Raw genomic sequence first — 16,723 nt, forward strand, 5'->3', positions numbered from 1 at the left:
GAAAATGTTGAAAATGCAGAGGAGGTAGAGAAAATTAAAATCACAATCCCGAAGTACTTTTAGTCTTCAAAATAATCACTTTTAGCATTTTATGGTGTAGCTCTTTTCAGTCTTTTTTCTAATGCTAAAACTGTTAATCCTTGAATATAAAGTGATCCTCTATTTTCCCATTTAGAAGATCCCAAAAGGGTTCTTTTTGTTAACTTGAATATGTTGAAAATTATATATTATGTAAAGTTAATATTAGGTTAGGAATTTTTTTTTACATCTCAAATTTCATAAAACAATTTTTTTCAAACTGTATATGCATCTTTTACATCTGTGTCTTTGTTATCAGTAGAGCTACTTTTTGAACCATCTATATAGTTTTTTAGGTTACATCACCTAAAGTTTTTAATATGAAGCACTTTTTGAATCTGTCTGAGACCGCCATTGGAAATTCTACATGTATCCATTTACATAGCATGATACATTTTTTTCCTTTTTGTACTGTAGGTATATGTTTATTGTCTGCATAATATAATTATTTAGTGGATTGCTTTTAAAGTGGTATCTAAAAGGCTTTTGTATACAGTGACATCCAGTGGAACTGTGGAGTCTTGACATCAGAAACTACTAAGTCAGTGCTAAATTTCTTTACCTCTTTTTTTACCATTTCTGTCAGGTAACTTTAAAGTTTCCCAAATTTTGAAGGGAAACTTGATTGAGTTTTTTCCCATGCTAAGTATCTTCTCCAGCAAGTACTTTGTTTCTCAGAATACACAAATCAAGACAGCCCCTTGTCAAGTGAACAACTTGGTAGAAACTCAAATGCATACAAGGTGATATTTATGATGGATACATTTTGGAGAATAATTCTCCTTAAATTGAGACATATTTTGATACATACTCTTCAATGTGTGTGTGCACCTGTATGTGTTGATTGAAAATGAGATGCTGCTTAAACCTTTCTTTGATCAGATTTTAAAATCCAGGATTCAGTTTCACTGTTCCCATGCACTATTTTTGAAGTAATTACATTTAACTCTTTAGTCACTGGCTAATAATTTTCTATTATTACTAAAGAAAATAAAATTTAAAACAACTAAGTTTGTTATTTTATGAATTTCTAAGCTTTTTAAAAAACTGAGATAAAATTCACATAGCATGAGATGAACCATTTTAAAGTAAACAATCCAGTGGTGTTAATACATTCACAGTGTTGTGCAGCTATCACTTCTGTCAAATTCCAAAACATTTTCATTGCTCCTGAAGAAAACTCCATATGCATTAAGCACTCAGTCTCCATTAATCCCTCCTTCAGCCCTTGGTAGCCACCAATCTGCTTTCTGTCTCTATAGATTTCCCTATTCTGGGTATTTCATATGATGGAATCACATAATGTGGGATTCTTTCACTTAGCATGTTTTCAGAGCTCATCCATGTTGTAGCATGTATCAGTATTTCATTCCTTTTTATGGCAGAATAATATTTCATTATATCACGTCTTAATCAGTTCAGGCAACTATAACAAAATACCATAGACTAGGTGGATTAAGCAGCAAACATTATTTTTTTTAAACATCTTTATTGGAGTATAATTGCCTTACAGTGGTGTGTTAGTTTCTGCTTTATAAAAAAGTGAATCAGCTATACATATGCATATATCCCCATATCTCCTCCCTCTTGCGTCTTCCTCCCACCCTCCCTATCTCACCCCTCTAGGTGGTGACAGAGCACCGAGCTGATCTCCCTGTGCTATGCGGCTGCTTCCCACTAGCTATCTATTTTACATTTGGTAGTATATATAAGTCCATGCCACTCTCTCACTTTGTCCCAGCTTACCCTTCCCCCTCCCCGTGTCCTCAAGTCCATTCTCTACATCTGCATCTTTATTCCTGTCCTGCCCCTAGGTTCTTCAGAACCTTTTTTTTTTTTTTTTTAGATTCCATATATATGTGTTAGCATACGGTGTTTGTTTTTCTCTTTCTGACTTACTTCACTCTGTATGACAGACTCTAGGTCCATCCACCTCACTACAAATAACTCAATTTCGTTTCTTTTTATGGCTGAGTAATATTCCATTGTATATATGTGCCACATCTTCTTTATCCATTCATCTGTCGATGGACACTTAGGTTTAAGCAGCAAACATTTGTCTCTCACGGTTCTGGAGGTTGGGAACATCAAGGTCAAGAGGCCGGCAAATTCAGTGTTTGGCAGGGGCCCACCTCCTGGTTTGCAGATGGCTACTTTTTGCTCATATGGTGAAGAGAGATCACCTCTCTTGTGTCGCTTCTTATAAGACCACTAATCCCATTCATGAGGGTTCTACCCTCATGACCAAATTTCCTCCCAAAGGCTCCACTTCCAGATACCATCACATTGTGGATTAGGGCTTCAAGCATATGAAGTTTAAGGGGACACAAACCTTCAGTCCATAGCATAGGGATATACCACATTTTGTTTATCCATTCATGTACTGATGGACATTTGGTTTGTTTCTACCTTCTGGCTATTGTGAATCGTGCTGCTCTGACCATTGTGTACAAGTATGAATTTGTTTGAATACTTGTTTTCAGTTTTTTTGAGTCATATGGTAATTCTATGTTTAATTTCTTAAGGAACTACCAAACCATTTTGCACAATGGCTTGCACATTTTACATTCCTACCAGGAATGTTACAAGCGTCCCCATTTCTTCACATCCTCACAAATACTTGTCTTCCTTTTTTTTTTTTAATAGCTGTCTCAGTGGGTGTGAAGTGGTATCTCATTTGATCCTAAGGCTTACTGCAGTATAATGATTTAGAACCTGGTAAATGCTATTTACCTGTTCTCTAGTAAATTGTGTTCATAAGACAGATTAACATGAAAATAAATCGGCTTAGATTTTAGAATATGGTCTCTAAAATATTGGAAGGACTTTTGTGAGTGGGCAGTTTTCATATTGTCAAATAATAGAATCAACTAAAGTAAAGAAAAGGCTCATTTTAAAGAGTAAATAATTTAACTCAGACTTTGTTCACACATACCTAATTGTTACAAGTTTTAAAAAAGGAATGAAGAATGTTTTATTTTGATATTTCAACTTTTTATATTTGCCCAGGATATCAAACATAAATATGACTCTGTGTATGTCTGAATGTGCATATGACTTTGAGGAGTTGAAGAATATGTGTGTACATGGATGTGGTATATGTAGACATGGCATGCAATCTCTGTGGCTGTCAGACTCTTTATGTGATTCTTTGGATATCAGTGAGAAGGATGTGCATGAATCTTTGTACCTCTTCAAAGGGACCCTGTGAATATATCCTTGAAATGGTTTTTCATAAAACTCAATGTATTAAGTTGAACATGACATCATTTTGTAATATGGCCCTTCTTTATTAAAGTTGTTAAATGCTGCCCTGTCTTAGCAGCCATTCTGAAACTAGGCTATGATCACTTAGTAGTACTTTCTCCCTATCCTTCTAGATCACTATTATACTTGAACAGTGTTTCCATATAAGGACACAGCTGTCCAGGAAAGAGGTGCTACTTGATGTCAATAATTTTTGTTATTTCTGTTTGATCCTCCCTGTTCTGATTTTGGAGCAGTTTTTGCAAATAGTCATCTTATTTACTAAGGCAAAGATGTAACTGTTGTGCAGATGCAACTTTAAAGCACATACTAATTAATAGCAGTTAATGGATGATCAGAATAAAACTGGCTAATTCAAGAGAATGAAGAAGGAGAACTAACTTTCCAGTTGGTTGTATAGCTAGAGAGAGTGCAGAGATAGGAAACATGGGGGCAGAGGTAGGGGGGGATGGAGGGTGTCATTAGTGAAGTTCTGCTGTGCCCTCCTACATCCTCACAGCAAATTTTCAGTGAAGTCTATACTATTTTCCCCAGATAAACTAAAGGTAATCCCTGATCTACATATAGTAGGTGCTCAATGACTGTTTCAGTGATTGATACCTGCCACTTTAAATACACACAGTATTTATTAATTCATGCAACCTGTACTTACTGGGCATTTCTAATGTTCCCTCTAGTTGTTGGTACTGTTGTTTTAATTAGTAAAGTAAACCTACCATATGAACAGAACTATGAAGATTAGACACTTGAGTAGAATATAGTAAAGCTTATAGCTAACTACAATTTGATGTTTGTTACTGTGCCATGAGTAAATAGCCATAAATGTTAGTTAATATTACTTTCATATAATCAAAACAAGTGTTTCTGTGATCAGCTAGAGGGAGAAGAGAGGTGAACAGATATGGGACAGAAAACTTTGAGATCCTTCTGACCTTCTGGATCCATAACTATTACACCTCTCTTTTTTTCTGGCACTGGGGTTTCTGTGTTCTAGGATCCCCTGACTGACAGTATTACCTGCCTCCAGACATTGGAAACCAGGACAGACCTTTAGCATACCATACCCTTCTTTCCCTTTCCCTCAGTTATTGGATCTCAAAGGTTGGACATAACTTAATCAGACCTTAGGAATCAAATAGAATCAGGAAATCCCAACAGAGATCGATATTCTCTTTGTTTACCAATTCCTTACCTATTCTAAGGCTGGAATATACTGGAAATAGGTAGTTTTGTATGTTTAAAGATGAGTCTCCAGTTAATTCCACCACACACATCCCCAGTTCCAATTTTCTAACCTGATTTTATGAGATTTTACCAAGTAAAATTATTTTAGTAAACATCTCCCTGAGGGCATCGGATAGGATGGGGGTTGGGCAGGTGTAAGTAAAGATTATCAACTATTTACATTAGTGTGACTTAGTTTGAAGAGTCTACTGCTCTACCACTTAGCTGGGTTATCTGAGGGAATGACAGTTTTGTGGGGGAACAAGGAGGAAGAGTGGCTTATTGGTTAGGCCAGAAGAAGGGGGGACTGCTTAAATGAGAGTTAAAACAGGATATTTGGAGCATTCAGAAAACAGCATGCAAACTCAGGCAGACTACGGATGTCTTGGGATACAGGGAAAAGAGTATCTGGACATGAGGAAAACAGTGATGAGACAGCAAAGGGGTTCCAGAAATCAAGTGGAAAAAAAGTCAGTAAAAGGAAGAGTAAGAGAAAACCGAAGGGAATGGGGGAAGGATCAGAGAAAGATTTTTTTAATGCGTTTAGGACTGTGTTAAAGAAAAGTAAGTGATGAAAACAGGGTCTGAGGACAAGTTGGGGGTGGGCAACAAAAGCAAGTGTTACAGAAGGCCAGCTTACCAAAGGCTTATACTTCTTCATCTGAAAGCAGTAGACTACTTATTTATAAAATCTGTTGTAACTCATTATTTTTGATAATTAGGAGGCTCCATATCTTTATAGCAATGATTTTTAAACCAGTTTTTTTGTTATGAAATAGTGATATGCATAAATATGGTCAGCCCACCTGCTTACCTAGCTTTCTATATCCTGGGTATTTTCTTCTAGCCTGTCTTACCCTCAGCCACATCTAAAGTGGACATAGTATATCACAACATTGTTAATCGGCTATACTCCAATATAAAATAAAAAGTTAAAAAAAAAAATAAAGTGGACATAGTATTTCAACCACCTTAATTAAGGTAATGAAGTATCTTGTAATATTCTAACCTTGACTAGGGTCTTTTTGGTTTTAGATTTATTATCATTTACAATAGCAAGAACAAATTTACATAAGATAGGAAATCTTGATTTATATGTAGGATATGAATCAAATCCTAAATAGGAACTCATAAACTGCTCTCACTTGCAGTGCCCCTCTATTTTTTTTTTTTTAACTAAACTATAAACCTTTCACATGGCTATCCCTGTTTTTCTACTGTGTTCTTCTGGGTGAAAAATGGCTATAAAAGATCTTGATAAATGGACTTGAGGAAATTTGGGTATAAATAAAAGGATTATTCTAGTAAATAAATGAGAGATGGAGCTGTTTATACTTATCAAAGGAATTGGTGTCAGAATTATTCTTTAATATTTTATGAATAATTTAGAAGAGTAAAATATCGAGGTAAGCTGTACTCTTCTAGGTATTGAAAGCTAAACCAAGGAAATACACTGCAAGGGAGAGCTTAGGAAATTCGTGAGTGCCAGTAAGAGGGGGCAGGTTAGTTTTAGTTCAGGCAACCAGAGTACTACTGACATACAGTATTGACTGTATTCAGAATTTTAGGATCTAAATTATCAATTATTTATGAGGATTATTTTCCCTTTCCCTGAGATTTGAGTGTCTCTGCTGCCTCAACTGTACTATTGGAGAGAATGTGGAATGTTATAGGAACAAACAATGAAAAACTAATGTCTGGACTTAAAGTTCTGTGTGTAGTTTGGACAGATACACTTCCAGGAAGACCAGAATACTGGTGGTATGTGATGTATAACCAAGGCAATAAAGATATGCAGTATTGCATATGGAGTAAGTCAGACCTAAAGTCTCCTTCCCAGTCTCTCTCTAACTAGGTGCAGATCTTGGCCAAGACACTATCTCTGAGTTTACTAATTTAAAAAGATGAGGTAGTTGGATTAAAGGATATTCAAAGACACATACAGCTGAGTAATATTCCATTGTATATATGTGCCACATCTTCTTTGTCCATTCATCCGATGATGGACACTTAGGTTGTTTCCATCTCCTGGCTATTAAATAGAGCTGCAATGAACATTTTGGTACATGATTCTTTTTGAATTATGGTTTTCTCAGGGTATATGCCCAGTAGTGGGATTGCTAGGTCATATGGTAGTTCTATATATACAATGGAATATTACTCAGCCGTAAAAAGAAACGAAATTGAGTTATTTGTAGTGAGATGGATGGACCTAGAGTCTGTCATATGGAGTGAAGTAAGTCAGAAAGAGAAAAACAAATACCGTATGCTAACACATATATATGGAATCTAAGGAAAAAAAAAAAGGTCATGAAGAACCTAGGGGTAAGATGGGAATAAAGACACAGACCTACTAGAGAATGGACTTGAGGATATGGGGAGGGGGAAGGGTAAGCTGTGACAAAGTGAGAGAGTGGCATGGACATATATACACTACCAAACGTAAAATAGATAGCTAGTGGGAAGCAGCCGCATAGCACAGGGAGATCAGCTTGGTGGTTTGTGACCACCTAGAGTGGTGGGATAGGGAGGGAGACGCAAGAGGGAAGAGATATGGGAACATATGTATATGTATAACTGATTCACTTTGTCATAAAGCAGAAACTAACACACCGTTGTAAAGCAATTATACTCCAATAAAGATGTTAAAAAAAAAAGATTCTTTTCAAAACTCTGTCAGAAAGAATAAAATAAGAAAGAACGTGTGTTTAAAAAAAAAAAAGACACATACAGCTCCAAAATTCTGATTATAAAAAATGAGTTGACTCCAGAAGGACAAAGAAAAAATGAGAAATAAAGCTAAAAACATAGAGCATGAAAGGATAAGATATGTAAAATCATGGTACAAATGGACACAAGAAAAACACAGACTGGTTCCTGCAGAATTCAACATAAATGCTACACTTATTACATTTCATCAAGAATGGAGTTCTAAGATTTTCAGGTTACTAAAGCTTATTCTTTTTAATCACCAGGACTTTAAAAATGCTAACATTTTGCTAGATAACTTGTAAATGTATCATTACTATAAATGTAGTACACAAAATGCATTATGTAGTATACAATGCATTACTATAAATGTAGTACAGACCTTTTTGGGTGACTAGTATAAATTGTGATGCTCCCTCTTGGGCAGTTCCAAGGCAAAGTAGTCATGGGTTTCTACAGGTATCATGTAGTCCGCGCATGAAACATTGCTAATATTACCAAGCAGCAGGAGCAAGCCTTGTAATTTGTTTACTATTTGTCTGATATTCTGATTAGTTTAGTATTTGTTTACTTTTCTGAATGAGTATGGCATATGTAGTCAACGTTAGGAACTTGGTCAGAGATTTCCTGGCCTGGGCACTTTGAAATTGTTAAGAGAGAAACAGTTGTAATGGGGTTACTTGTTCATCTAAAAAATATATATCCAAACAAGCAACATTAGAATTCAGTGTGTAAGATCAAGGTTCACCATCCTAACATTTAAATTACTCCTCAAAGAAAAAGTACCATGCCATTGTTAAGTCATTTTCTGTGAATAGGAAAAAAAAACAGCAGTTTTAACTATATAGACAACCACTGGCAATTTTCATTTATTCTTAAGAGACCTGATACACACATGAAAACCTCAGACTACTTATAGAAGGTAAAGAAAGTTTGCCTCTTGTAGTGACTCCTTTCTGGGGGTCTGCATGTTGAGCCCTTTCAAAGGTAACAAAGAAGATTTCCTTCTAACTTATGACTGTAAGAGGTCTAGTTAATAAAGGGTTGATTTCTTCCTTCTGGTTTGTACATTGATTACTATTCTCAAACTTATCCTCAGCTTTCACACAACACAGTTTTAACAAACGTATATACCTCTTCCCACCCCTCCTCCTATCCCCCACCCCTGCAAATTAAAAAAAAAAAAACCCGCCCTTTCTTATTAATAAATTTGGAAATCTTATATTTGGAAGAAGAGAAACTTTAAGGGAAACTTCAGGTTTCTCCAAAACAACTAGATTTAGGTTCTGTTCTTGTTTTTAACATTTAAAAAGATTGCTTAACTTACAGTGGTCTTTTCATGGGAATTTTTCTTCTATAGTTTTTAGTGTCAACAGTGCAGCAAAATTTATTTAAATGAGTTCGGTTAACCTTTTGGTTGGTTGATACCTTTCTTGGTTGGCTTATTGATAGCTATTTTTAAATTCATTTGCTTTTGTTCGAATTGTGCATTATGTTTTGATGGTGGACCACATAATGATTGATACACCGTCAAAACATTCATAATGTTTCCTCATAAACTACTATGGGATTTTTCTTTTAATGAGTAGTTTTATGGCATCTTCAATTGGTTGAAGAAATCGTTGTCATGCATGAAGTTTTCTAAAACATTCTGGAACCTGTTGCCATTTTGTTTGAACCATGTCTCTGGAGTAATGCGGTCTCTTATTCTTCCCACCTCTTTTCCATAGCTAGACCCACTTTTATATTATGGGCTTCCTTGTTTCCTTAATAATCTCCCTGCTCTCAAGACTCACACATATATTTAGTGAATAAATATTAACTTTTCATTTTCAATCTCTTCTACACGCCATCATATTCTCTGCCTTTAAGAATACATATACTGGGACTTGCCTGGTGGCACAGTGGTTAAGAATCCACCTGCCAATGCAGGGGACACAGGTTCGAGCCCTGGTCCAGGAAGATCCCACATGCTACGGAGCAGCCAAGCCCGTGTGCCACAACTACTGAGCCTGCGCTCTAGAGCCCGTATGCGACAACTGCTGAAGCCCAAGCGCCTAGAGCCCGTGCTCCACAACAAGAGAAGCCACCGCAATGAGAAGCCCACGCACTGCAACGAAGAGTTGCCCCGCCCACTGTAACTAAAGAAAGCCCGCGCACAGCAATGAAGACCTAACACAGCCAATCAATCAGTCCATAAAATTTAAAGAAAAAAAGAATACATATACTTTCCCTGATTCTAAAAATGTCTGTTGCTTTGCTCTTTCTGTCCTCCAAAATGCCATCCTTTTTTTTGCTTTCTTTCTGTGCATTTTGTATGCATACTCATTGCCTCCGTTTCCTTACTATTCAGTGCCATGGATAGACAGGGAGATTGGGAGTAGGTTGTAATTGTTGCATGCAAAAAAAAAAAAAAAAAATTGCAAGCATTTTGGACTACTTGTGACAGCCCACAGAAGTGCCCATAGTCTCTCCTCACAAAAGGGACAGACTTGTAGTGTAGAAAACAGTGCTATAATACATGGAGGCTTCCTCATTCACACAAGCAAAAGCTGTGACAGTTAGCAAGCTCTCTGAAGTGGAGAAGAGCTAATGGATGGAAAGCAATGGACCTGAAGGAATACATATAATTAAGGAAGAGGAAAAGGACAATGGTGTATAGAAGTTGGAGAGATAATAGAGCTATATGTGGCTGTCCAGTTTAGAATTTCTTAAGTTTTTGGGTGTGTGACTCAAAACTTTCACAAAAGTTCTCCCCGCCCCCAAAGGCTATCCACCGTTCACTTTAGGTTAAGAACTTAGTCTTTTAAGTTGTTTCATGAACCTTACTTACCTCTCCCCTGTGTCTTTAGATGTGGCAAAGCCTCCAGTATCCCATAGCTTCCTTTTTTTTGGTTATCGTCGTCTTTCTTTGCTGTTCCCTTTCACTTTCATTAGTTACCCCCCTACCACCTAGTAAAAAAGAGGATTGTTTTTCTCAAACCCTGCAACTGTGTGTGTGTGTGTGTACGCATACATACACCTTAACCAGAATAAGACACAAAACCACCATGGCCCTCAATTGGACATGCAGATACACAAGGATAGGTGATCTGGTAAAAGATTGAGTGAATGGGAGAAAATGGACAGCATGTGACCACAGACCACTGATACTCAGTTTATTTTAAAGATTATCTCAATTGTAGCTCTGTCAGAATGTCTTATATTAAAATCTTTGGTCATCTTTTCCTTTTTTGGGTTTTCTTTTAGATGTTGGGCTCATAGTCATAGAGATCTTTTAACTTAAAACTGTCCCAGTCTCGAATCGATTGAATGCCTTTCTTGCCAGCTTATTTGTGTAATTGTCCTTCCATTTCCTATTTCTGTTGAACAGACAAAGACAACCATCTTTTTATCTGTCTATCCTGGGACCTAACACAATCTTTCATGCTCAGTATTGTTAGTTGGATGAGGGTGTGGGTGGGTAGATGGATGGGTGGATTTTAAAGAAGCTTTTCTATTTTAGAAGATTTTAATCTTAACTGGGATGGTAAGTCTGACTTTCTTTTGGATTACTGAAGAGTAACTACCACATCTTACATTAATTTTTATTCTTAGAACCATAAACTCATCAGCCATGGCAATTATCAGTGATTCTTTTCTTTTTCTAGGTGTAAGGTTGTGCGTTAAAATTGGACTGATTTGAAGTAAAACTACATTGGCTCTTTCTGTACCTCAGTGAGAACTGAAACAGCTACTAAAGCTGATTATGAGAAAACAGCATCTCTTCAAACCTGATCATTAGGGCAGTGATTTTCCAACTCAGGGAAGGTTATTATTTGATGAGCTGACCTAATAAGTCTTCTCATTTAAGGGGAAAAGATAATGAATAGTCTTCTCTCAGTTTTGAGCTTTTCCTCCCATTCATTTTTCATATATCTTGACATCAGCATATTGCTTCTTTTTACCAGAATCTGGTTATCATTTAGTATCTGATTTAGTACAAAATTTAGCTACTAAGGCACCAAGTTGAATAAATCAGTATTGCCAGGGGCTTTGTAAAGTACTGCGTTAAAACGATATTTCCCTTACTAGGGGCTGGCGGAAGGGATGAATGGCGAGTAGTTGCTTAAAGGTTTCCCTTTGGGGTGATGAAAATATTTTGAAACTAGGTACAGGTGATGGTTGTACAACATTGTGAATGTACTAACTTCCACGAATTATACACTTTAAAGTGATTAATTTTATATTATGTGAATTTTACTTTAATTTAAAGAAAATACTATTTCCTAACTTTTTTTACTCCGTGCCGTAACTGTGAATTGCTTGTAGCTCAGAGGATAACATCTTCCTTTAGCTAGTACGGTCGTATAATTATTCCTTCAAATTATTGGAATAAGAATTATTAATAGCGACACTTATTAGAGTGGAAATAAGCACTCACTAGTTAAATGCCAGAACTACAAGAATAAACCAGGGTTATCCCAGGCAGACTAGAAGAAGTCGTATTATCGGAAGTTAACACCAGATAATTTTATGTACAAGCTCACCACCATGTCTCGGTAGTTGTTTACATTATTAAGTCCAATATCATCTTTTTCTCAAGATTCATATACAGAACTTAATTCTTTAAAGAAAGCCAGTTTGTATACAGTTGACAGAGAGAAACTTTCCATGTGCAGATAAAAGCGTATTTCAAACTTTTAAAAAGTAATAATCTTACTAAGTTAAAAAGCAAAGTAGAATTCAGTAAAGACATTTTTAATAAAAGCAATGAGAATTTAAACAGGTGTTCCTTAAATCCCGTTTCCACTACTGTTTGGATAAATCTTACCTGCTATCGAGTAACTTGGTCTGTGCATGCCGAAGTACAAACTGCAATTATATTCTCTTTTCCGTGACACTGTCACCCTCAATCCCTGCAGTCAAATACTGTCAGAGCACCAAGGGAAAACCTAGTATATTTAAGTTAATAAAAGATGGAAATATATCTTATTAATATGCTTACCCTCAAACTTTTGACCAGTACCTTTCCCCGGCCTATCTTTAGTTCTCAGAGATACCCTAATTTTAGCAGATAGTGCCTTTGTTATGTATCACACCATTTCTGTGGACTTTCTCTATATGTTAATTACTAGCTCATGATTTAGTTTCAGATGTAGGTTTATCATGTCTTTTTTTTCTGTTAAACCAATGTTTTAATGCTGTATCTTCTGTTAGTGTTACCAATAAAATAGTTTCACATAAAATTTAAGAGTGGATTCTAACACATGCGTCTTACCTTTTCTCTAGAACTGTCAAGTAATCCACCTCTAGCTACCATCCTTATTCCTCCTCATGCTCGGATTCAAGCAGCTGCTTCAACCCCTTCAAATACCACAGCAGCCTCAGGTGAGAATACATAAGTCTCTTCTATAAAAACATATTTTGTTTTTATCTTCATTTTATCTCATTTGGTGAATGTGAACATTTAGTGCCTTCCAAGTATCAAAAACATAGCATAGCCAAATGATTAAATGGGAATAAAATGTTGCTTTAATTTCCAAAAAGCATAAAAGGACCCCATAAATGCTTTATATATGAGGTATAAATATCTTATAATAATGTTAAGTGATGTCACCATAATTGTTATTTTAAAAGTCATGCTTTCTGTATAATTTCTTGATTAATATGTGAAGTGAGATGCTTATAGCAGAAAGCAGTCTGTACAAATGTAATATTATTGAAGATAATTCACTTTAATTCCATCACCCTGAATATAAATTATATTAATATACTAGAGAGGCAAATTTTCAAGAAGTATGAATATAGATTGGTGTAATTTAATCATTTGAAAGGGCTAAAACTGCAATGCCAATACATTTAGCTAAGACTTAGATCAGAATATGACTAAATCTTGTCTATCCAAAAAGAAAAGAATGCCCACATGGTCTCTCAGCTTAGAGCTCAGGTACACTGCTGGTCCCATAGCTAGCTAATGTTGGGACCTGATTTAGTGAGAATTACTGTCATTACAGATATTTTGAAAATACCCAACCCTTGAGTGAATTGAAGGTCCTCGGAAGGACAGCTAAAATGAAGTTAGCAATATAGTAGGTAGTACAGTTGGGCTCACAAAGAATTTGGTATCTTCCCCTCAACACCCCACTACCACCACCACCACCAAAAACGCAGATGTCAGGAGCTGACTCCATTTTTATTTAATCATCTGTTTCATTGAATTGAGTTGGATCAGACCCATTTTTGCCAAAGGGCGTTTATGCTCCAAGAGATAAAATCTTGCATTACTAGTTCTTAGCATTCAACAGTGAGGTCAAAATCTCTCTCATGTTGTCTGACACAGAGTTGTTTGTTCCTGTCCGATCTTATTCTTTTAGAATGTTGCTAATAAGGATTTAAAACATTTAATTCTAATCTGTGGCCTGTCTTCATGCCAGAAAAAGTTTGGAAAGAAAGGTCTCTTTTCTAGTTCTAGTTTCATCAGCACATGTTAACCTTGAGAAAGTCATTTGAACTTTATTAGTTTTAGTAATGTCTTATTAGTTTTCTCAATCTGTAAAATGAGTGGCAGTGCTCTCTTAGAGTAATATGGTACAAATCAATTATGTACTGAAATGTGCTTTGAATTTTATAAATGTAAAAATATAGAGGTTGTTTTTGGTTTTGTTTTTAACTATGACCTCTATTTAGAAGGAAGACAGAATTACTTAGATGAGCTATTAATAAACTTAATAATTCACTGGCCAATGTTAGATTACACAGATTGTTCAAAACATTAAATAGGCCCTAACCCCGAACTAGTACATTTACTTGTTGATCTAGTTTCTAGGAATTGTTTTAGACTGAATAACAATGAGAATTATGATTGGTAAGTTTTGGGTAATTTTAAATGATTTTCTTAATGTGAAATACTAAACTAGTTAATGATTGCAACTAAGGTTTTGGGCAAATTGTCTGCCTGGTAGGATCCTAGTATGTAACCTGATTTTGATGTTGCTTTGATACAGGTTACAGCAGTCCTCAAAAAATATTTTATTGTGGTATATACATTTTATAGCTGTTGAAATCGAATTTCAACATAAATATGGAAACTGACATTAGACTTTGGTCCTGAGAATTTACTTTAAAGTTGAAATAGATCAGGGTATGAGGAATTTAATAGAGGAATAGTAGGCTAAGGGCAGAGCTAAAATTAAAGGAATGTATGCCTTGAGTATCTTAATAGTTATCAGAAAGGATTTCACATATTTCTCTGAGCCTCCTAGTGGCTAAAGTAAATAAAGAAATGATATCTGTTAAAAATTTCCATTGGGGCTTCCCTGGTGGCGCAGTGGTTGAGAGTCCGCCTGCCGATGCAAGGGACACGGGTTCGTGCCCCGGTCCAGGAAGATCCCACATGCCGCGGAGCGGCTGGGCCCGTGAGCCATGGCCGCTGAGCCTGCGTGTCCTGAGCCTGTGCTCCGCAACGGGAGAGGCCACAACAGTGAGAGGCCCGCGTACCGCAAAAAAAAAAAAAAAAAATTTCCATCGTTCATTAGATTAAAAGCACACTGGTGGCTTAGGAGAAGCAAAGTGTTTCTGACTCTGCTGTTTGAGAAGTATTTCTCCTTTAGGGCCACAGATTTGGTACTATAAGAGATAAGAGTAAATGAAATTCTCAACAATAAAGTTTCAACAATAAATGTAATGGTGAGTTCCATTTGGATACTTTCTTAAGTGCCCTTCATGCCCTTCAGTGTAAGCCAAAGGCATACCACCACAGTGTAGTTAAAGGAAAACAGTTTCCTTTGGGGCCAAAGTAATGCAAGCCAAAGTAAATGTCACCAAACATACCTCAGGAAATACTCATCTAGATGAAGGGATTGACTGTATGACCTTAACGGCCACCTGTATTTATGTAAATATATATGTCTGTGCGTGTACACATATTTTAAATAAGAATTTGGTAGTATAAGTTATATTCTTTAGTAACACCTTAAAAATATACATGCTCTTTGTTGTCTTTCTTAGCTTCAGTTTCTTTATCCATAAAACAGGAATAGTAAATACCCACTACATATAGTTGTGAGAAGTAAGATATAAAATGTACAAAGTGTTTAACACTTTGCCTGGTCACATGGTAGACTTTCAGTGAAAGGAAACTGCTACACTATTTTTATTATTGTTATTGCCAAGTAAGGACAGATCCAGAAATGTTAAAAACCAGCCATGTGAAAGGCAGGTTGACATCCATCCTCTTATGAAAAAGGATCATTCTTATGAAAGAACCTGTGACTCTCCTCGCCTGAATAAATAGGCACCCCATCTCTCCACCCAAGCAGTGAGGGAATGAATGCCTGCTGACATGGCTGAAACTTTCCTCACAGAGCATTTCAGGGTCTGTTCCAAGGTATGAAGAAGTAAACTGTTAAGCTACAAAGCTTCAGACCTTGAAGATCTGAACCTGGAAATTTTTCTAATTTAAAATTATCAAAATTAGAATTTCTAATCACCCACCCTAGATGCAGCACCACAATAGAACCCAATATGTCTTTGGGTGAATTAATTGCAATATGTACCTCTAATTAAACAATTGGCTTACTTAGTATAAGTCAATTTAATGAAGGATATACATGAAAATAGAGCCACTTTTAGTTTAGGACAAAACCGTATCAACAAGAAGCAGAATATCTACTTTGACTAGCCTGAGAATGTGCCTCCTAGTCATCTAACATTGGATTTAGATCACTAAGAAACAACTTTGGAAGAGAAGCATAGCCCTGAAATTATCTTCTGATCTGTTAAAATACCATTTCTGCTGATGCTCCGCACCACTGAAGTTCAGCTTCTGTCAAACATGTTTGTATCTTGAGCAAGATCGTCAGAATACAGAGGCTCCTAGATGACTGCCTCAGAAGCTTTTATGTTGTTTATAGCTGACTTAAATAAGAATGGAGTTCTGTGACATTTACGTTGATCTGGGAGCAAAGCTAAATCCTACAGTAGGTAGGATAAAAGCAGAAGAAGAGCAAAGTAGAATGATGAAGATGCCATCAACCGTGATCATACTGACTATATTATCATGAAATAAGCTTTAGATTTTAGTCAATTTCTTTTGGTAGCCAAAGTTATTAAATGGTATTCAGATGTTAGGTCTTATTAAATTTTAAATACATTGTAGGCAGAAATCTCAATTTAGTCTCTATATTGCTACTTCTGGAAAAGCAAAGAAAGTAAACCTTTTCTTATCCAAATTGTGGCATAAAGGTTATTATTCCATGGCCTAAAGGTGAGATTACTCCGGGAATATATAGTTGTTATTCTCTAGCCTCTCCAAAAGAACCTTGATCAGTACAATAGAATATCACAGTAATAGCTATTTTTCTCACCTTTCTTGAAAATAGTAAAGATAGCTTCTATCAGTTTAATGAGATTAATACTGAGGAAACTGTTTTTGCAGATGTTTCAACTACTTTTTCCATGTGTT

General features: G+C 36.0%; 1 protein-coding gene across 5 annotated transcripts in view; it reads left to right on the forward strand.

Annotated features, from left to right (window-relative positions):
* GSK3B (glycogen synthase kinase 3 beta) overlaps positions 1-16,723 on the forward strand; it is a 197,278-nt gene that overhangs the window by 165,209 nt on the left and 15,346 nt on the right. For all 5 annotated transcript variants that reach the window (XM_067738774.1, XM_067738770.1, XM_067738772.1 and 2 more), the window contains one exon: positions 12,550-12,648. In XM_067738774.1, coding sequence (XP_067594875.1) covers positions 12,550-12,648 — 99 coding nt within the window. The remainder of the gene's footprint in view (positions 1-12,549; positions 12,649-16,723) is intronic.

This window comes from Pseudorca crassidens, chromosome 5, assembly GCF_039906515.1.
Source record: "Pseudorca crassidens isolate mPseCra1 chromosome 5, mPseCra1.hap1, whole genome shotgun sequence".
NCBI classification, from domain to species: Eukaryota; Metazoa; Chordata; class Mammalia; order Artiodactyla; family Delphinidae; genus Pseudorca; species Pseudorca crassidens.